Source organism: Sebastes umbrosus, chromosome 10 (assembly GCF_015220745.1).
Source record: "Sebastes umbrosus isolate fSebUmb1 chromosome 10, fSebUmb1.pri, whole genome shotgun sequence".
In the NCBI taxonomy this organism is placed as follows: Eukaryota; Metazoa; Chordata; class Actinopteri; order Perciformes; family Sebastidae; genus Sebastes; species Sebastes umbrosus.
The window spans coordinates 13221221-13244281 of record NC_051278.1 but is presented as its reverse complement, the minus strand read 5'-3'; the positions used below and the strand labels follow the sequence as shown (position 1 = coordinate 13244281).

The 23061-nt window shown below is 40.6% G+C and overlaps 1 protein-coding gene across 1 annotated transcript in view; it reads right to left on the bottom strand.

Moving 5' to 3' along the window:
- The window catches only part of plpp4 (phospholipid phosphatase 4), a 50776-nt gene that overhangs the window by 5398 nt on the left and 22317 nt on the right, over positions 1–23061 (bottom strand). The window contains exons 2-5 of the mRNA XM_037783413.1: positions 20496–20604; positions 13345–13435; positions 8163–8226; positions 7863–7987 (exon numbers count right to left, since the gene is read on the bottom strand). Of these exons, the coding sequence (XP_037639341.1) occupies positions 7863–7987; positions 8163–8226; positions 13345–13435; positions 20496–20604 (389 nt within the window). The remainder of the gene's footprint in view (positions 1–7862; positions 7988–8162; positions 8227–13344; positions 13436–20495; positions 20605–23061) is intronic.

The following is a 23061-nucleotide window of genomic DNA, read 5'->3' as shown; positions in this document are numbered from 1 at the left end:
AGGCAGATAGACATCCACATCTACCACGGCTCGGCTGTACTTAGCACAACCCAATCCCTGATGGAGACTTATTTAGCGATGAGCATGGTGTTTGTGCGTGGCCTCAGTGTGCATCCCGGAGCCAATACACACTGCTAAATTAGATTCTTAATGACTGGTGTCTACTGTGTCGTTTACACTGCCAAACTGAGATAAGAGAGGAGACTGTCACTCCCAAATTACATCACATCACAACATTAGTATTGAGCTGATATATTAATACATAGTTGATGCAAAATATTAATTTTGTCCAGCAGCTGTCCTCTGCACAGGCAATGGCCTGAGAGACTGGGATCACAGTGAGAGCGGGACATCAGCGAGAGAGAGGACGGTGGGAAGAAAGGGCAGAGGCAGAAGTCCTGCTGTCAGAGAGCAGGCTCCATTAAGAACTCAGCATTTTCCATTCGGCAATTTAGACCAATATATTGGATGGCTGGTATGATGGATATCGTTTGCTTGACTGCATTTTTACTTTAAAATTGACTCCTATATTGAACACAGTACTGTGGTATTTTGGTGTGTATAGTGTACCGTTTGTTTCCTTGTTGTTGCTACTCAGCCAACATATCCATGTAAGCTTATGTGTATTAAATGTGGGCAACAGGTGGGCATATGCTTGAAAAGTAAGCTGTGTGGGGGTCCCATAAATGCTTCTGGGAGGATATATACATGTAAACGTCTCTTTTTTTCTACGCAGAGAATGATGTTTTGGGTTGCTATACAGTAGGTTGTGGAGGCCAGAGAGGAATTCAAATGTCCACCTCCCAAATCCAACAAAGAATAGTCCAGCTCAAACAAGCTGACTGGTGGACTCAAAATGCACCACTGGAACTGAACTGGACACACTGTCGTTAGATGGTCCAAAATCCAAAAAGAAAAACAACAAAAGTGTAAAGCAGACACTGGACGGATTAAACCCGATTTTAGTCTTGAATTGGTCGCCAATTGGTCGGTTGTTTGAATGAATTTTATTGGAAATGTCACCAGATGAAACCAACAGCAGTTTTGTGGTTATACAGTGTGAGCAGCCACATAGTGAACAGTCAATTGATTTGTACAGTGTGAGCATAAAAGTGTCAGGGCTGGCCGTGCATGTTAACATGTGTAGTGTGAGTTAACACTACGTACAAGATTAATAAACCAGGTGTAATGTTCATTTAAGATCTTGCCTGATCTTAAATGGTAAATGGCCTTGCATTTATATAGCGCCTTTCTAGTCTTCCGACCGCTCAAAGTGCTTCACATGTTGGCATTCACACGCCCATTCATATACTGATGACAGAGGCCATGCAAGGTTCCAACCTCATTCACACACCGATGGCACAGTCTTCGGGAGCCTTTAAGTAGCTTGCTCAAGAACACTTCGACATGCGGACTGGAGGAGCCCTGGATCAAACCGCCGACCTTTCCCATTGGTGGGCGACCCGCTCTACCTCTGAGCCACAGCCACCCACAAGATCTCTGCAGGTCTTTAGATTGCGGAGGAAACGCAGACAGCAGTGGGTGGAAGGAACCTTTTACTTCCTTGAAAAGTAGTTCCAGGGACTAAAGGTCCCGCTAACTTTTGGTGGAAACCCGGCTTTAGTTACCGTAAGTATGTTAGCATTCTAACATTTGCTAATTAGCACTAAAACGAAAGTGCAACTAAGTTTGACGACAACTTCATTAGTACTCAGGGCCGGTTTTAGCCTGCTGCAGTATATTAGGGTGGGCTGGTATAATACGTGGGCATCTTGGGCACTAGGTGGCCCAGAGGTTAGAGCAAACTAGTAGCCCGAAGGTTGTGGGATCGAATCCCCCCCAAAAAATCTGTCAAAACGACAGTTGGTAACCAGAGGGTTGTCAGAGTCAAGACAAGATGCAAGCTCCTGCCATTGTACCCTTAAGCCTCTCCAGTTAATGGCTGTGTGTTTGTGTATAGGGGGTTCCCTATTAATTTCCTCATTAATAAAGTAGAATTATATTATATTCTAATATATAAAGAACAATTGAAGCAGGGAAATTGGGAGGTTGTGAAGCAGTATTTCTCAATTTGCTGTGATATGCGTCAGTGGAGGGAAGATTGATTTTCATCCTTCATCCAGATTTTAACATAATCAACTCAATAATGCGTTAATCAAATGGATTCTGTATAGCTGACTGTATGGGCCCCTTGGGTGTCCTATAGTTAAATCAATCTATATGGAGAGCAGTGAACATTTTAAATTTGCAAAAAGTTAATTGAAACCCTATAAAATCCTTTCCTGAGTCATCATCACCAACAAAGTGTGCCACATGGGTTTAACGGACAACAAGACATTACGTTGATGCTTTCTGGCTCAGTTCATCAGTCCAGTGCTTCTGTTCAGAGGTCATGATGAAGCCATCTGAGATCCTCGGCCTCAGCCTCCCTCAATGCCCCTTCATCTCACTTCTCATCGACCTCTTCACATTTCCAATCACACTGTGACTCACATCCTTCATTTTAATAGCTCTAACCATAGCTAAGACGATTACATTACTCTTTTGGATAGACAGAAGTAAATTATGCATGAACCGGTGACTCAGTCTGCTTACTGAACATTTTAACTTCGGAAAATTCACAGCAGTTTGACATGAGACAATCACACATTTTCCAAAACACCCGGTCACCCGTCTTACAGTTTCTCTCGAGCTGATCCACCAATTAACTAGATAAAAACATGTATTTCTTTATCGCAATGTCACCTTTATTATTTGAACAATAATACATTGCTTATTGCGGTTTCATACCAATGATCCATTTGGCACAATAAATAATTTACATAATATTCTGTTGGCTTCTCTGCTGGTTTCTTGACTTTAGTTTTAGAATTGTAACACAGATATGAAGAGATTTAATTAAACCAAGCAAAATTGCATTTTAATTATTAAAGTTATCATTAGGAAAAATGGTTCACTGTAGCAGTAAATGTGCGTGCTTTACTTCCACACTGCATACGAACAATATGTTTGCAGACACAGTGAGTCAACATCTTGAGAATAATAGAAATGCTTCGGGGATATGAATAATGCATGAGTGAGGACAGGAAGTGTGTGTCCCTCACACGCAACTACACATGCACAAAAACAAATTTCTACACGTAATATTAGCATAATTAACTAAGCCAATATATTTGCAGCCGAAGGTGACTTAATGAATACTAGGTGTACCCAAAAACCACTGAAGGAGGATTCCCAAGAGGCAGCAGGAGACTCGGAGAGGCCAGAGGACAGAAAGGAGGCCGACACAGGGAACAGCATCCCGGTAATGAATCCGCTTTGTGCATTTAAAAAACCTTGATGAGTAATTCCCCTGAGACAAAACAAAGATGCGTAATGAGAGTGATGAGTGCAGTGTGATTGTTTTTTTTTCATCTTCAAACAAGCACAAGGTTTGTTCAGAGGATGCAAGCAGTTTCAGAACAATATATGATAAATAACAACACCGTAATTCCATGTGTATGTAGGTATATTATAAAGGCATATCAAATCAGTATGAAAAAAATAACTGTCTTCTATGTGAGGCACGTGTAACAATGTGTATTCCATCTATCATACTGAGTATCGTAAATGTCACAGCATTGAGGGAGGTGGATACGCTACTACCCTGGAGTCTTTAGTTGCTGTTTGGGAAAGCAATGAACATAGAAAGCATGCTGAATTGACCATAACTTAGTCGTCAAGAGTCGTTTTACACAACTAACATTACTTGCACCAGAATTCAGTTTGGATTTTGAGTGAAATGCTGGATGGATCGCCATGACATGTTGTGTTCCCCTCTGGATAAATTACTAATAATTTGGTAATCCTCTGAATATCCATCATCAGGTCAAAATTTTAATTGTCCAATAATTTGGTTTATGTAGAAATGCTCATAAAAGACGTTCCCATCAGCCTCAGTTACTTAGTGCTTACTGATAATTAGCAAATGTTAGCATTCTAAAACACTTAACTAAGAGAGCGAACATTATGTTAGGTAGGTTCGATCCCCGGCTCCTACTGTCTGCATGTGTCCTTGAGCGAAACACTGACCCCCAAGTTGCTCCCGGGGCGCTTCACAGCTGCCCACTGCTCCTAAATGCTTGGGATGGGTTAAATGCAGAGGTCAAACTTCATGTATGAACCTCTATGTATATGAAGATTGTAATAAAGTTTAAGTTAGGTAACTATTTCAAAGCTGTTTGCAGCTTCATAATTATCAATACTTTGTGAGACGATAGTTTCCGTCTACACCTCACTCAAGACAACCTGGTTTCACGGTAGGGCGTATAAATAGCACGACATTTCAAGGACATTCAGCGTGTTATGAGGATGCATTTTAGGCTTTTCGCGTGTCATTTGCAAGCAACAAAACTACAGTAACGTCCTCAGTTAGGTCTAGGGAACACCACTCACTTAGGTTTAGGAAAATCATCATAGGTGGGCTTAAAATACATACGGAAACAAAATAACATAAGTACGGAAAACACGTCACAAATATCACTAACTTAACTTACAAAACAAAACAACAGTTTCGAACACCAGTCTCCTTGTTGAAAGTCCAGTGTTTGTTGGAGCCATCGACCTCCCCTCCCGCCCACCATAAGCAGCCTTTCTCACTTTTTATTCTACATCACTAGCTCTGAGCACAGCATATTTACATGGATGCGTTTACATTGCAGTCAGTACGACTACATGGAGTACAAATAACACGCCAAAAGCAAGACAGGCATTCTCATTGCATGTTAAATGCCTTGCTCATTATCATGTCATTCACGCCTTTTCCTGCAAACAGGCTGCTCATAAATAGAGTAACTGTATACTGCATATTGGCATTCTAAGTACACTTTATTTAGTAAATGTTCCACTGTTAAGGTATGTCTGAGCACTGTATGACTCAATGTTGTGTGTGAGTATGGTGGGGGTGGAAGGGGTCAGCGGTGAGGGAGGTTCTGCTGCAGGCGACAAGCAGACAGACAAGGCAGACCTTGTACAAAAAGTTCTAAATGCGATGAGGTAAGGAAGGAATGGCTGGTAAGAGGAGAAAACAGGAAGCCACAGTAGATTACGAGGTGCTCTGGTGAATCTGTTATGGTTTCTGACAAGTGAACACAAGTAGATAAGTGCTCTCTAAAGTACAGGGTTGGGTCATGCTGTGGTCAAAGCCTCTGCAAAGTCTAATATTTGTGGTAATATCAGTCTCTTCACTCTTCCCCCCCTGTATTTCTGTTGAAATATCTATCATTGAACTACCGGACCACACACAGACACACAAAGTGTCTAACCAATCACTGAGAGTATCGGCTCTGTTTTCCATCTCCCTTCTCTCTCTTTGACCTTTGACCCCTGCAGGAACCCGTGGGACTCCAGTCAGAAGCGATGCATATTAACCAACCACTTGGGCTCTGAATCGGTTTCATCCATTAACATTTAAAAGCCCAACAGAATCTCATTATTAGCTCTGTCTAATTGCTGCAGCACTCCTACTCAAGCTGTTCCTCAACCTCTTCGGACACTGCAGACGGCCTCAAGTGTTCCTCAGTGAGTTATAGTAAACCTATGAGAGCATACTTTGCAGAAGTTTAATTCTCTTCAGACAGTGAACTAATTTGATGTCTATCCGAAGCTGTGGTTAATTTAATATAGATAGGTAGGTCCCTCTCTCAGGATTCATTTTTTTTTTAAAGTGCATATTAATTGATCATATCTAATGTCTTAATATGCACAAGGGGAGATGGTGAGATGAATACCAATAAGAAGGAGATATCCTACAGCTAATGCTTTAAGGCCTGCTTGATTTATAGCCGTGTATATTGCTGCAGTGGGTTCAGAGGAGTTTGTTTTTCTCTTTCTGGGACGTGTCTCCTCCAATTTCTGTGATTCTGTTTCGTTGCTATGAAGTGAAGAAAATAAATTAAATCACGGAGAAACTGAGTGGCTTTAAAAACTTTGAAATGCAATAATAGTTTGTGTGCTTTAGAAAATAGCTGTCAAACACTGAAGCCTTGTGCATATTTATACATTTGTCCAGGCTGATTCTGATGGATTAGTTTGGGTTTTATTTTTACCACGCAGATTATCCAGCTTTCTTTTGGGAGAGGCAAAAGTCTCCGACTGCAAATCAGTTTTATTTCACCTATAGTCTCAGGCTTCAAACCAACAGAAGTGGTGTTGCAGATGCCACTTCGACTAATGCTACATTCACTCGTTTTCGGTCTACCCTATTCCCTGTCCATGACTACATTCGTCTGGCTAAAAGCTCTGTAACGTATGCGCGGTCCACAAGCGTTGTCCTGGTGAAAGGGGACACAGACAGGAAATTGGATTTCTTCTGCTCTCTGGACGTGCTGGCATTCGGGTGCTCCCTGTGTCCCCGTCGTGCGGCTCTCTCAATCACTTTCTCACTCGCAGCGCAACAACATAAGGCTATTAGAGCTGCCGCGCAGATGGATGTAATCCATACACAGTGCTGCAGTGAATTACAGAGAAATGTCCCTCTCTGCTTTTTCTAATGGGACACAGCCAGCACTTCAAAGCGTTTCTATTTAAAGCAGGTGTCTGAGAAGCTGTAAGTAATGCAACTTTAACATTGTGCTAAAGCATCAATTTGAAATCAGACTGGACCATGAAATTACAGTGAGATTTTATCCATCTTGGCGCATTACTGGAACACACCGAGACGTATTAATCCCATGTTTGATTTGAAGCCCGTTATAGAGTAGGTCAAGGCAGTCGCACCCACAGCAGGATGTCAATTAAACACATTCACAAAACATTTCAATAAGGGTTTCTTGCACACACATACTCCTTCCTGAACTGGCGTGTAATATTTTCAGTTTAATTAGAATATGAAATTTTAAAAAAGGAGTTCAAAATGTTCACAGCGCTGAGGATTTTCCCTTTTTGCACTTCAATTTGTGACAATGAAATGCTTCAGTTGGATGCAACCATTTGCATATTAACACATTCCTGCAGTACTTAGGAATTCTGCGTAATAACCTTGTTGAATGTGCATCCAGAGTGGAAATGTATTAAGGGTTTTAAACAAAAGCAAACAATATAAATATAATTTGTCCGGGCACAGCTCACTGGAGGATATAAAGATATAGTTTTCATTTTGCATAATAGATAGCAGGAGGCTCAGTGTAATTCCAGTGTAAGCATTTTACTGTTGGTGGACTTTTCTGAGAGAGGAAAGAAACTTCACAGCCATGCAGTCAAGTATTTATCTTCTTAAATGCGGTCTTTACATGCCTGGTGCACCATATAATGCTGAGCAGCTATTCAACATCTGTATGGCCGCCCACAGCAAACACCCCAAGCACACCACTTAATATTCATCTGCTGGACAACAGAAAAACATGTGAATTATTTAACACGCTGCTGTAGTGAAAACAGCTTGGAAAGCAATATGGTCGAAAAAAAATGTGTCCAGTGTCTCGCATTGGTCTCCAGAGCAAGAAGCCCAATGAAGCTGAAACAGTAGGTGTGCACTCAACACTGGTGCGCTTGACTCGATCAACCAAACACATGAGCATCTCGACAAGCTGCCTCGGGACGTGTAAATTGAATGATAACTCATCGCTGCATGTTATAATTACCTTTGAAGAGAGGCGGCAAAGAGATCATCGCTTTGAAATGTGAAGTAAACACCTTGTACACACCCAGTTAGCACACATGGACATTTTCTACTTGGCGAAATGTTGCTCGGAGCGTCGAGATCAAACTGAGTGAATACTGTACAGTCGCATGCAGTTTTAATGAGTCAGCGTTTGAGATCTGATTTTGGCACCGTGTTGCAAGTGCTGGCAGTGATCAGCTCGGGGCTGAAAGTTGGTACTCACAGGAGGAATGGCTGCTGGGGAAGCTCTTGCGTCCCTCGGAGACTAGATCCGGCTCCCCGGTGCACAGCATCTTCGCATTTACTATTCCATCTGGGAAACAGCGCTGGAAATAATCAGGCCTGGGTCTGAAAATCAAAAACAACCCAAAAGATGGTTTCTGTGTCTTTGGTACAGACAATTCCATCTACTTGTCAAACAGTTCAATGATTGTCTGTAAGTGTAGTAAGTCAAAGCTGAAAAATGTGATCTTCAGAACATGTAGCATCACTAACAGAGCTTGTAAAATGCTTCAGTTTGTACCTGCCAACGATCAACTTGATAGTATTTGTGAAGACTCCGTTCAAGGCGAGGGCCAGGGACACAGCTGGAGTAGGAAGATTGACACACACACACAGTCAAATAAGCATCTTAGGTGATACAGACAAGGTTGACACAGCATTTTCTGTGTAAGCAGCGTTCATAGAAACAGTGATGCCCTAGTAAAACAATAGACTTTACTATCAGTCGCCCACTCTTCTAACATAATGTATAAATAAAACAGCCAATTAGGTTCATGGGAATTTCCCTTGCAGCTGGACAGATGGTTGTCAAGATTTATGTGTGAAGCCTTTCATGATTTCTAAACAGCAATCTTAGCAAGCAGGTTGTAAACACAGTGCAAGCTTCACAAACACCCACATAAACACACACCCACACACACATAGAAATACACAAATACATATATTAATGCATGCATAGATTATTTTTCCTGTAGCTGAATCACGTCCATTGTGCAGCCAAATGGAATGAATCTCAGATATTGCATTAGTGCTCCTGTGGTGATTCACATTTTCAACTCTATTCACTCCCACTAATACTGTAGTCAGTTGAATGTGATGATTCAGCAAGGCTAGGGCTCTATAGTCATGCTAGCAGCTCTGTGAGGCTACTTAGACCCAGTGGTGCTAACATACTGATATTTAGCAGTTATATTTTTTGTCATGTCCCCCATCAGAGTTGTTAATATTTGCTAATCGACACTAAACAGTTAACAGAAACTAAAGCCGAGGCTGATGGGAATGGGAATATCATTAACCAAAGTATTGGACAAATTGTAATTTTGACTTGCATGGCTTAGTAGATCATTCAGGGGACCACCAACGTTATTAATCCTTCCATGCATGTCTGTAATGTCGGCAATTCATGTGGTAATGGTTGCAATATATATTGTTTTGTAGCAAAGCGGTGACATTGCCATAGACTAAGCCATGCTAGCAAAAAAGTAGTCACCAAAATTAAGCTGTGTACACTGTTGTCAAGCTATTAAATAGGCGTTACTGGTCCCTATAAGCACCATAGATGTGGGACAATAGGGGCCTACTACACCGAAGGTTTTATCATTTATTCACATTCGATAGAAGGTATAAAAGAACACGACAGCAACCTCTAGTGACCGTAGTAATTATGACAGTAACAGAAGACGAAGAAGTGAAGAAAAAGAAGAGAGGAAGTAAGGCACTGTAGTATAGACAGCCTGAACACAGGGTTTTCACCCAAGAGGCTGGGGTTTGCATCCTGTGTGAAACCAACAACATGTAGCTGTCGTTGTGTTCACAAGCGTTAACTTTCGTTTTCATGTTCATTATTGAAACGTGTTATTTTAAGCAAAACATTATGTTTTTCCCTAAACTTAACCAAGTTGTTTTGTTGCCTAAACCTAAAGAAGTCTTTTTGTTTGTGTTCAAAATGTAATGTTTCATTCAGTTTTATGTTTTAGAATGTGTTTCTTTTAAGTTTTGTTTTACTTTTACAACGTAGTAGGCATAGTAGGCCCCTAATGACCCACATCTATGGTGCTTATAGCAACTAATAACGTATTTTTAATGGCCTGATAACAGTCGATTCAGGTGAATGCTCGCAAGTATATATCAGAAATTTAATTGGCAGAAAAAGTATCGCTACAGTAGTGGTGGCAAAATGATTGCACCTACTTAGAAAAAATCTGTAGAGCAATTACTGCTTCAGTTCAACTTTGGTAATGGGAACAAGGAGGACTGCTGTTGGTTGGCAGGTAGGCAATAGGCACTGCTCTGTAACTGTATGTTCATTTAATTAGCTGTGAGGCAAACCACTGGGGCTCATCATTAGCCAGAGTTCCTGCCCTCTCAGGTTAATCCCAGTAGTCTGCAGGTCAATTGAATGCACCCGACGCCGCCAGAGCTTAAACCGTATTATCTTCCTGAGCTGCTGAGAGGAGCACAGCATCAATGTTATTTAACAGATGGTTAAATTGGGCAAACTCTGTGCAGATCAGATGAAAGCCTAAAATGAGACATGTTCCGTTTGACTAGTTGAAAAATGGGACATTAAATTCATGTAATTTATAAGTAATGTTGTCAGATCCTTCTCGCTATGAGGAGGCCTAGCACTTGCTGTTTCAGACTATTGCTCCAGCTCATATATAGTCTAGCCTTGGGAAGTTTGCTGATGGTCATTAAAGTATTCATCATTTTTCTTGCCGGACCAAAGCCAACAGCAGCACTAACATAGTTTTGGCAGGCCTTTTTTTTGTACTTACGCCTGTTTATTAAACTCCCAGCACCAAATAAGGTCGCTGGAGCGGCATGGCTCATCAAACTCGTAAAGAAGACGTCCTCTGACCTTGTAGCATATTTTGGGCTGCTGTATAGTAATGTGGTATACTGTATATTCCTGCCTTGTGACTTTGTGCCTCCAGTTTAGCCTCCATCTGCTATTCTCAAAGGGTTTGAGAGGAACAGCTGTGATTGGCCTGTCTTGAAGCTCGCCACAAGTGCACCCTGCTGATACTGCATTCCTCCTCCTAATAATGAATTCCATCAGTCCTTTTGCCAAATTGGTCTGTGCTGCAGTAGGATTGTGATTGTGCCTCTGGTCACCTTCACATGCACTTATCCCCAGCAGGCGATTTGTATAGCTAACTTAGAGGATATTATAAATCCAAGACAAAACAGACAGAAGGGTGTGACTCAGAGAAAAACAATCACAAATCAGTCTGCTACTTCAGCCCCACGGACAGCGCCATGGATTTATCAAGCTCACCTATTCAAAACATGGCGGTCTGCTCATAAACTTTATGTTATTTTGTCTAAACAATTCACCAAAACCTATTTCTGAAAACATTTTAAGCAAGAAATAAGCTTTGCCAATGCTAAATCTCATTTCATTTTAGAACCAGATCGGCTAGTTTGTCAGCTTGGTCCAAGTTTTGTGAGCCAGATGCGTCATGCTGGATGGGCTCATTTGCATAAAGCTGAGATTTTTCAATTTTATGCAAATACAGCCCCCCCCTCCAACACGCCGAAACACTCCCACTATGCACTTGGCGACTTCTTCTCCTGCTTTCCATAGGAAATTATTGGAAAGCGTTGAGACGCCCTCCATCACCGGATGTGGTGGAACAGTATTCCAGAGCCGTAGGTCGTGGCACTAGATTATAACTTGCACAACCCTCAGTCAGATAAAGCATCAGTGAGTCAGGCAGACTAGACAACAACTAAACAACCCCACTGAGAGAGAGTTTGCACTAGTGATGCACAAGGTACAGTCACAGGAAATTAGAGACCTAATGAGTGAAGACAGCGTTCCTGCCATCCCTTTAAAAAAGTCCTTGCATTCAGCTCACATAGACGACCAATCTGATTTACTGTTTAAATTTTCGAAATGTTCCCACTTTTTGATATTTATTCTCAAAGCTCTAGTTTCAGTTTTGACACATGCAGACACCACACTAACTCCTACCATTAAAAACCCTCTCATCATCTCAATAACTGGAAGATTACTCCCTCTACACACATCAAACAATAATGCTTCTGCCTGCTAGGAAATCTCACATTCAGATGATGAATAATATCCATCATGCTTTGTTACCAAAATTAAAAATAATCACTGCAGAATCATCTCTGTGCCATTCTCACAGTGTAGTCTTTTGGAAAATATAATCAAACTTCCAAATGGCTCCATTATATCTTCTTGACTGATGGATTATAACACAATTAAGCTGCAGGAGTTTTTGGAGGGATAATTGGTTATTAGACGGCTCTACAAAGCGAACATTGTGTTCCTTTTACTGCAAAGAAAAATAAAAGGGTGTGGATGAGCAGAGTGCATTGTTTCAAACAATACACGCACAATATTAGCACGTCCCATTGGTATTACGGGGATGAAAATCTAACTTAAAAAAACAGAGTTTATGCCAGCTCAAATACATCTGTTTGAAATTTTAATTTGTGAATTGAGAATTAGAGGACCCTCAGGAGCAACTTTGAACTCAATACATTTGCAGGAATACAGGGATTGCTACTTTCTGTGATTATAGCTGGAGATGAAAAAAGAAATAGGTTAAGTTAAAAACAAGCTAACTGCACACCCAGCCCCGAAATTGCTTTTACGATCCGTCTTTCTCATTAGGAGGTAGCATTGATTCAAAGCCATGCTCAAAACTATGCTCATGTAGAAAGTTGTCAAAATAATGGGCTCCTTTTTTTTCTTTGTTCTTCAGAGGGATGTTGTTTTGTTCGACTATAAAGCTACGTAGAAGTGCTTCTCTGCAGGCGGTAATGGGCCTGTTAAATTCTCCACAGCACTGTAATCTCTAAACTGATGCACTGAGCCACCCTCTCTCCGCTAGATTCATCTCTGTATGTCTCTCTAATTGGATTTGTGTTCAACTTTCTTAATTAATGCCCTCTGATGTCCTCTGCAGGCCTCTCTACCCGGGGAGGAAATAGCAAAAAAAAAGTGTGAGAGAAATGCCCAGACGCTGTGAGAATCAAACAGATAGCAAAACGTTTTAAAGCCATGTGTAAATACTCATGGCTTCTGTGATTAAGGTTATCGTGTGTGGCACGATACTTACTGACTGTAACACTATTTATTTTTTATTTAGCCTTTATTTAACCAGATGTGTCTCATTGAGATCAAATATCTCTTTTAAAGGGCAGTCAATTGATTAAAATATGTAATCATGATTAATCGCATGATTGTCCATAGTTCATCTTGATTAATCACAAATTAATTAAATGTATGTATATATCTATTATTGGAAATCAATTAACAACACAAAACAATGACAAATATTGTCCAGAAACCCTTACAGGTACTCCATTTAGCATAAAAAATATGCTCAAATCATAACATGACAAACTGCAGCCCAACAGGCAACAACAGTTGTCAGAGTGTCAGTGTGCTGACTTGACTATGACTTGCCCCAAACTGCATGTGATTATCATAAAGTTGGCATGTCTGTAAAGGGGAGACTCGTGGGTACCCATAGAACCAATTCTTTTACAAGGGAGACCCGGTCAAGAATAGCATCAACACAGAATTTCAACAATCAAAATAAACAATTAACATAAAAGAGGATATTTTGTAGTTATTAAAAAAGTCCAACAAATGCAATACGTGCAGCAACTATATGCTGTCATTTTAAGACAACACATTTCAAGTAATTGTCTCCACGTACCTAAACATGCCTCTTTGAGCTCTGTCTTGTCCGTCCTCTGAATTATCTTCACCACAAATATCACCGCCAGCGGGGTAAGGAATGAAATCGCCTGTGAGGAACAAAGAGGAGACATGTACAGTTATTGTGACAGTAGAGATGTGCTGCAGCAGTCCACAGGGTATAATTTGCAGGTTAATCGTTAAATTACTTTTGCCTGGAGGGAATGACATGGACCTATCCATTATTCAGAGCTAATTTTAACAAGGCAAAGTGAGGGGCCAGACAAGCGTCTTTATTGTTCAGTGGGGTTTTTATTTTGTTTGCCCCTCGCTTGATAAGAGATTTGGGCCTCCTCAGCACCTCGGTAATTATTCATGCCTCAGAACGGATTAATTAAGTTTCGGCCAAATTCAATATATTTTCTTTGCCTTCAGCAACAGAGGTAGTAAAAACAAACGGCAGAGTTTCAGTTCCGTTATTATAACACACACATACTGAATTTCCCCGGAGCGCTGTTCATCAGTTCAGCCACGTGTATATCTGTGTATCTCTGCCAATTTTAAACTCATTTTGTGCCTCACTATCCTCTTTGAAGCAGCTGGATTCAAACTAGTGATCCCACTTGGATTCAAGTGCACTAACAGTTAGCCTACTACCTGAAATAGAAATGAAATCAGCCACAATTAATTTATGTCATCGTGACAAGGGGACAGAACTACACTAGCGTTTGGAATCACCTGTTATACTGAGTTTTTTTTCTTTCCTTCAATAACGGCTATTTTAACAAAGATAAAAACAGCAAATGTATTATTTACATTTGAAATAGTTTTGGCGCCAAAAGAAGAAGAGTTAAATTAAAGGGGATATATCATGAAAAACTCACTTTTTCAGTGCTTGTGCACATACATTTAGGTATCTGGAGTGCCTACCAATCCACAAACTGTAAAATAAAACAACCCAGTCTGTTTTTTTGTGGGCAGAAAACATGTTTCCCTTCCTATGTCACATGCAGGCTCATTAGGATATATCGCACATGGCTTGAGAACTACCTTTGCAAAGGTGCACCATTTGTTTCTTGCAAGCCAATCAGAGCAAAATGAGATTTTTCTGGAGGGGTTCTTAAAGAGATGAGCACTAAAACGAAGAGATTTAGAAAGAGGATGAATACAGGTATATTCAGACAGACAGCGTGAGAAAAAGGATGTGGATGTGGTTTTGAACATTATAGCATGTAAACATGTTCTAGTAGAAACCCAAAATACAAGTATGAACCTGAAAATGAGCATGATATGTCCCCTTTAAACTTCCATTTATTATTTTATTTCAATGTCCCCATAGTGTTTAAGGGGCATAATACTGTTGGAACCATTTTTCCCCCAAATAGCCTTCGATTTTTAATTTGTTTTCCAGGCGAGAAAAGCGTGAGTGAGCCAAGATTCATTCTCATTATTGAACCACAACGGTGCGAATGGGCTGTGAATATTTTGGAAAGTACTTTTTCCTTGGACCCTCTGCAGTATACTCAGTGGTTAGATTGAATAGGTTTAAACTGTGAAGTCAGTGTTGTGGGGTTACCAGGTTTTACAAAGGCGCAGGACACTGACACAGAGGTAGATGAGGAAGTTCATTGCAGGACAACAAAGAACGGTGGTGGGTGAGTGGAGAGAAGAGGATGGCTGACTGAGGCAGAGGGGTGATGGTATAGACGAGGCTGGATATAAGGATGAGTGGCTCGAGGGTTAGCTGGAAGGAAGGATTGATCAGTAGTTGAGATAATGATCTATATGCAGGAGAGGTGATGAGCTGATTGAAGGCTGGTGTGCTGGTTGAGCAGGGAGCCAGTAGCTAGAGTGAGAGCTGCACACATACACACACACAGACACACACACACACAGACAGAGAGAGGTGACAGACGGGAGCACAGGAGATACAGGGGAAGTGGGAAACACAAGGAAAATACTGGTATGCTCTGATCCAGTTCCAACAGTGCTAACCCAAGACTAACCTTATATTTCTATTGTGGAGTTTTAAGAATAGCTTTGCTAAAGCAACACGCGTGTTAATTCCAGCTTGTTATAGACGTTATTGTGCACTTGACACTGAAACAGGAAGCTGTTCCTATATATATCTGCACACATTTGATGCTAAGCTTCCAGTTTCTGTTACCAATGTTTTCTTCTATTCTTAGTGAACTGTTGCTCAGAGTCTCTTTCTTTACCCTTTCATTTGTCCATCTGGTTGAACCATTTTGCAGCGTTTTTGTTCTCGATGTATAACAGGACATTTTGCAAACCCAAAATAACATGAAAATATAGAGTAGTCCTCTCAGCTATCTGACTGTAATCAAACTTTTGAACCGTAGTGTATGTAAAGTCAAAATGTTACTCATATGAACAACATAGTGCTACAACTGGGCCTTACATTCAGAGCAAAAACAGCCAGGCAAGATCTTCAGTATCACATTACATACAGTGTGATACAATGTGGTTGCACCTTCAGATGGAATCACATTTAACAGCTTCTTGCTCCAATGAGGCTTTTACTGTATACAGCATAGTGAGTAGAATGAACGTGTACACTAAAAAAGACGGACACACATTTGCATACTGTATGTACTAAAATTTGTCCTGGAAAAACTGTGTTAAAGCAACCAAGCTGTGGCGACTCAGCAGTTCGTGACATCCGTCCTGTCATGTTTGCCAAAAATGCACCCTCAGTATCAGTGCCCTTTCAATCACAGCAGCTCCCATCACTTAATCACTGTGAGGGAATCCAGGGTGAATCAGCTATCTTTAGATTTACAATTCGTGACAGTGTTTTACTTACAGAAGCTCTTCATAACCTAAAATTATACGCTGGCAATCCTGGGAGTACAGTTATCAACGATGTGAAGAGTCATATGTAGCCTAGATGGGAAAGCAGCAGTACTTATGAGGGTCTGAGTTGCCATGGAAACACATTAAAGTATCCCAAAACATCTTAAAAGTTTGACAGCGTAAATGACCTTGTCTCATAATATTTTGTGGCAATTTAAAGACACTTAAGAGACAGTAAAGAGCTGCATTTTGGCACATGGTATTAACTAATGATCATTATCATCTTTTTTTACATTTCTAGATGCTCTAGCACATTCACTTAAAGGGAATATATCATGAAAAACTCACTTTTTCAGTGCTTGTGTACATATATTTAAGTATATGGAGTGCCAACCAACCCAGAAACTGTGAAAAAACACAACTCTCTTTAGTGTGTTAGCCATTCAGATTTGGCTCCCCTTCCTATGTCACATGCAGGCTCATTAGAATATATCGCCCACAGCTTGAGAACTACCTTTGCAAAGGTGAACCATATTTTTCAATCAGAGCAGACTGGACTTTTACAAGAGGGGGGATTCAAGAGACAGGCGCTAAAACGGAGAGCTTCAGACAGAGGGTGAATACAGGTATATTCAGAGAGTGGTTTTTAAACATTAAAGCATGTAAACACGTTCTAGTAGAAACCCCAAATACAAGTATGAACCTGAAAATGAGCATGAAATATCCCCTTTAACACCCCCTTACAAAGACTACATACTATATATGCATCTCTCTCTCTCTCTCTCTCTCTCTCTCTCAAAATCCAACCGGTGGAGGCAGATGGCCGCCCAGCCAGAGCCTGCTTCTGCCCAAGGTTTCTTCCCACTATAGGGGAGGACTGTTGCATAACAATGCATGCTTATGGGGAATCTCTGGTTGGGTCTCTAAATTATAGAGTACAGTCTAGACCTATATGAAAAGCGCCTCGACATAACTTCTGTTATGATTTGAGGCTATGTAGAAATAAATTGAAATAAATTGAAATCTGCGTAACTGTGAAATCCATGTTCAAAAATGATATAAGTGTTACTGGAAAAATAAATTTGAAAGGTCATATTTCTCTTGGTGTGTGAATAACTGTAAGTTAGTTAACGCTGCCTGGAGGATGGACTCACATTTGCAGCTCTCAGGGAGATTTGCACTGTCAATAATATATAGTTAAGTACAAATAATTCTCAATCAATTTTCAGTTATTTTAATACTCTGAATATCTCTTCTTGAAATGCTCATTATTTGTTTGTTCTTTTACCTTTTCTTTGCAGAAAATGGGTAAAATCGAAGATTTCCTTGTAGATGACACTAAGTTGTGGGCTGTAAGCTGCAGTATTATCCTGTTTACATAATCTACAGACAAAAATGCAACCTTTGGCTAAACTGATCAGAAGTACTAAGATCAACAACAACAAGAATATTCCCGCTCCTCCCATAATGAGAGAGTGAGTGTGACTCTTGAGGCAGCACGCAGGCTAATATACAGCATATATTCTAATGAAGGTCGCATGGAGTCATAATGTAGCTTCATGTAAATCCCTTCCATGGACTATTTTTAATGGGAAGATAAAATTTCCACACCTTCAGGGCTACTGTCAGCGCAATGACATTGAAGAAGCCCGACTGTTGGGTCTCAGCACTGGGAGCATTTTCCCTACGAGAGGCATGTGGGTTGGAGGTTGGAGTGGGTGGGTGGGGGGGCTCATTATTTAGTGGCCTGCCACTAGCAAAGATCCATGGACATTGAAGTTAATATAAACTGTCAATGTTTTCTTATAAAGCATGATGAAAAAGGAAATAAGATATAATAGAGTTCAGATAAGCTGGAGATAAGCTCCAGGGTTTATCCGCTGCTTTTTGCTGGACGAACGGCGGAGGAAATATAATAGGTGTTTGTGTGTTTTCTGCTTGATTGGTGGAGGCTTTATATAATTAATGCCCTTTAACGTTTGTCATAACAAATTATATGTTGATGACCAATTTAAAGCTCAGTGTTTTACTTATGAGTAAATCGAATGATATTTTAACCCCTTTATGTTTATCATTGGTTAAACTGGTCTGTCGCTAATGAAGCCAAACTAAGCCTCAACATCTACTGTTGATACTACATTTATTCAGCCATTACTCTATATAGGGGGTTAAAATATCCGGGTGTCCATTATTTCTAGCTTCAAATGACTGACAGTTGGCGCTCACCTCCTACTGCATCTGTTTCCGCACATAATGAGATGATTGATGTGTGTGGCGGAGCACAGGACGGAGGGGAGCGCCAGTCACTGAAGCGCTGTCAGTTCGCAAAGAGGTGAGTTTAGACAAGCAATGGGCGGGCATGTCTTCGCCTGTTAGGTTGGTTTGATATTCTGATCAAACAGTACAAGGTCTTCTGACAAGTGAGCATGCAGACAAAGATGTCCAGCTGTACAGAATTAAACATGACAGAGAAATGATTAACTGTAAATGTGAACTATTCAGCTAAAGTTCACAACCACCTGCAACCACTGCTACAACAGCCTTGTGAAAGCAATGAAAGACTTTAAGAGAGCAGCGTGCATAATGCAATCATCATCAGGACTAAGCACCTGTATGAAAAACACATTCAGAAGGTATTCAGCAGCTTTAAAAAGCAGTTCTGCTTCATATAAAGCACGTTCCGCCTGAATGTTCCTGTTTAGATGATCACCATTTCTGTTTAAATTTGCAGAATCGATGCAACAGTTCTATATCATTTTTGTTTCATCCCGGCAGTGAAGTCCTGAGGTTTTTGCTGGTTGCATGGCAACTTCACAGTGACGACAAGACAGCAGAAAGTCCCAGCACCTGGCTCCTGTTTGCTAAGAAATAATTAGGCCTACTGCAGATAACTCCCCACAGCAGATTTAGATTTAGATTTAGATTTAGATGTGCTGGTAGGTGTATTTTTTTTTACTTCAGACAGAGCAAGGCTATTTGTTCCACCTGCTTCCAGTCTTTATGCTAAGCCAAGCTAATTGCCTCCTGGCTATCATCATACTTTTATACAGACATGAGAGTGGTCTGAATCTTTTCATCAAATTCATGTCAAGAAAGCAAATAAATATATCCCATGAACTCAATTCGTATGTAACCCATGTAATTGTGAAGCAGGAAGTATAAAGAGCGACAAACGTCGTGTAGGGAGGAGGTTGGGGCTGGATGGGTGGGTCAAAAAACATACCTTGAGTGAAACCAGAAGTCAACGTTGATTTATTTGTCACATACTGTAACTTCCAGATTTAAGTTACGCCACTTCCGGTGTTATTTTACCTAAACCACAATCTTTTCCTAAACCTAACTGCGTAGTTTTGTTGCCTAAACCTTACCAAGTTGATCTTTTCCTAAACTTAACTAAGTCGTTTTTGTCTCGTAACTTCCGTACTTAAGTTACACCACTTCTGGTGTTATTATAACCCAAACCAAAGGATTATCCTAAACCTAACTAAGGGATTTTGTTGCCTAAACCTAACCAAGTCGTTTCCTGTGAAGTCAAACTTTATTTTGAAAAGACTGGAGCAGAAATTGACATGTGTTGCTGGACATTTTTAGAAAAACGCACAAAAAATGAGGAATAACTTCTTGTAAGATATAATACAAACAATTGTATGAGGATACGTTGCATAAGCACATTTCCCCAAATTTTGAACTATTTCCAAATAAACTCAGAAATGATTTTATTAAAACATTTCATGCCATTAGATGGTCTATGTTGGTGGCAGATGGAAATAGTGCTGTGTTCACAGGTTTAACAACAGCTTGTTTGTTTTGGCATCGTGGGTGTTGTCATGTTTCCCCATAATCACTCTTTGAAAATAGGACCATCTAGTGTCTGAAAACAATGTATGACTCACAATATTGGAACGAGCTCTAATGCCCAGTATGCTGCGTTTCAAGTTTATTGAAGCCAAAATGTGTTTGCCAAGAGATTCTTTAGGTTATTTTGCTCAGTATTTACAGCATGAGCCAGAGGAAGAAATATTTTCATTCCATGCAGTATTGGTTAGAAATTCATCTTAACCTTTCACCGCCCACTTCTGTCCGGAAGAAGATTATATTTACATTGGAAGCGCTAATCACCACAGCGCCGTAAAGCCCTTCTTGGATCTATCAACACGATTCAGGCCTCAACTGGAGAGTGGAAAGAAGAGGCTTTGCAGTATTGATCGTCCTAAATGAAGGATTTCTGCACCACAAAGATTACTGAGAATTAAGCAGAGGATCCACTTCATGTAGACAGCAATAATGACCAAGTATTTAGTGGCAATCAAGTCTATAATAAGCGGAATGCATGAATAGAAAGCAGGTACTTACAAACATGACCCTCTTGGGAATGTGGTCTGACTCAACGAGAGGATTCTTGTAGAGCCAAAGCTCCTCCTGTTGAATCACTCTCTCGAAGGGCTCCAGAAACTCTGTAAATCTGTGGTAAAGAACAAATAGACACTCATCAGTTACTCAATTTTTAGGCATTTAGTAGATGCTTTTACACAGAGCACAGTACCGTATGAGATATGCACAGTCTGATTATGTTTACATTTCTGAATTGGCAAGGCACAAGAAAAGAGGAAGCTTGTTCTTCTACAAGGATAAACACATCTGATGCTACGTAAGTGGGGCGACTTCATCCAAGATCACCTACACTAAAGAGCCCTGCTGTTTCACACTCTTACTGAGTGGGAACAAATTAGCATGCCCCTGCTTCCTCCAGCCCTCCCTGGCCACCCAGTGATCTGTCAGACACGACCTTGTTCTCTGTCATCTCAACAAAGTCTTTTTGTCTCTGCTTTCTAATACAATTCAATAGGCCGCTCTCTCCCACAGTTGGGGGTTGAGAGATACTGTATCTCCTGGGACTATAGGATATTTAAAACACTAAACACAGCAGAAATAGAATTTTTCAAAACTACAGTGTTGCTGGGATGTTGTCTCTCTGCAACATGATGCTAAAATGATACTGTCTTTGGGGAAATTTGGTCTTAAAATAGGGGAATGAGGAAGGCATTACTAGTGTTATAGCAGAATTGTGAAGGTTAATCTCGCTCTGTGTGTGTGCCTCACACTGAAAAACTGGCCCATATAAATTGGAAAATAAATCAAATGCACAGCCTCACACTCAGGGCTGCCGCTAACTATTCTGGGACCCCTGAAAACAACTTAATTAAGGCACAAAAATAGTAAATATCTGCAATGTTCCAGGGCCTGTGTGCACTGTAACTCTTCTGTAGGTCTTTCTTTTCTTTCTGGATCAGTGATTCCATTCATGAAAAGTAATAAAACAGCTTAAATAGTTAGCTACAAGTAATGGATAAATGATGGATATACTATATAGCTAAATGTTATGGACAAATCATAAAAATCTTGAAACAACTAAATAGATAATAACAGGTGACACAGTTGCCTAAATTTTGTGGAGGGATTCTTGGGTCCAGTAGAGGTGTGAGAAAATATTGATACACGAGTATAGCGATATTATGTTGTGTGATACTGTATAGATTCTCCAAAACACTGTATCGATTTTTAATTGACCTCCGGGCCCGGCCGTTATTCGATCTTTCGGAGGTTGTAGCGGGCTCAGTTTTAAAGCTAGAGTGAAGCTACTGTAGATTGAATATTGGCATCATATGAAACTAGAAAACATATCCATTGGTACCAAAAATGTCATACTAGCTCGTCGAGAAGGACGCTACATAACGCTCCAAAGTTATGCAAAATTGTGGCGAGGAAAAACTGGCATGGCAATTTTCACAGGGGTCACTTGACCTCTAAACTCAAGATATGTGAATGAAAATGGGTTCTATGGGTACCCACGAGTCTCCCCTTTACAGACATGCCCACTTTATGATAATCACATGCAGTTTTTTGCATGCAGTACAGTTCTGGTGTGTACTTTACACTATGACAGTTTTCCTAAAATAAAATTTGAAAAAATCACAATATATCGCCTTGCCTACTGTGTCACAATATATCTCAATCGTATTCTTGCCAGTACACAGCCCTAAGGTCCAGCAGTTCATTCTAAGATGAGCTGCTTCACTCTATGTGGAAATGGAGACTGAGTGATGCCCTCCCAAACAACTCCATGCCTTTCAGCAAGGCATTTATCATGCATCTGCTCCACCAGAGCAGCTCACTGGCCAGCGGCAGAAGTAAGGGGATATCCTACATCCTGTGTGGCTCCTCAGTGCGACTCCAACTGTGGAAAAGTGAAAGAGGCCATTGGCTACCAGGCACATGCGTCTTCTGCAAACCTTTAATGGATTCATGTAGAACAAATTGTCTTATTCTCTCTCTCTTCAAGCTACAGGAAAACGTTCTTAATCCCTCTGAAAGACATTACACACTGTGGAACGTCTATTTGTTGGTCTGCTGATAACTGTGTGTCATGATGTTTTCGCGAGAGAGCAGCCTAATCAGTACTAGCTCATTTTACACCTTGCTGAGCCCCTGTGCATGATTCACTTCAGCCGCATTACATTTACGGTATGTGGCACACAAAAAAGATACTGTGCTAATGACACATAGTATGCTCCATGAATTACTCCCATTTTCCCAGCTTGTCCTCTCTTCAGCTTTCTTGTTGAGACATCAGTGACAGGGAATGTTATTTCAGACCGCAGGGATGTAAACGCACAGAGATAGCGCTTAGACAGATACCCCCCACACACACACATACACACTTCCCCAACCTCCTCTCTTATGAACACACACACACATGCACATGCACACACACACACACACACACAGCTCTCAGGTCATTAAATAGAGCAGCAGTGATCTAACTGTCACTCTGCAAGGCTTATCGTGCATTCAACCCCTGACGTCTTAATGAGTTTGAGGCACACTCCCCCAAGGTAACTACATAGATAAAATTCATCTT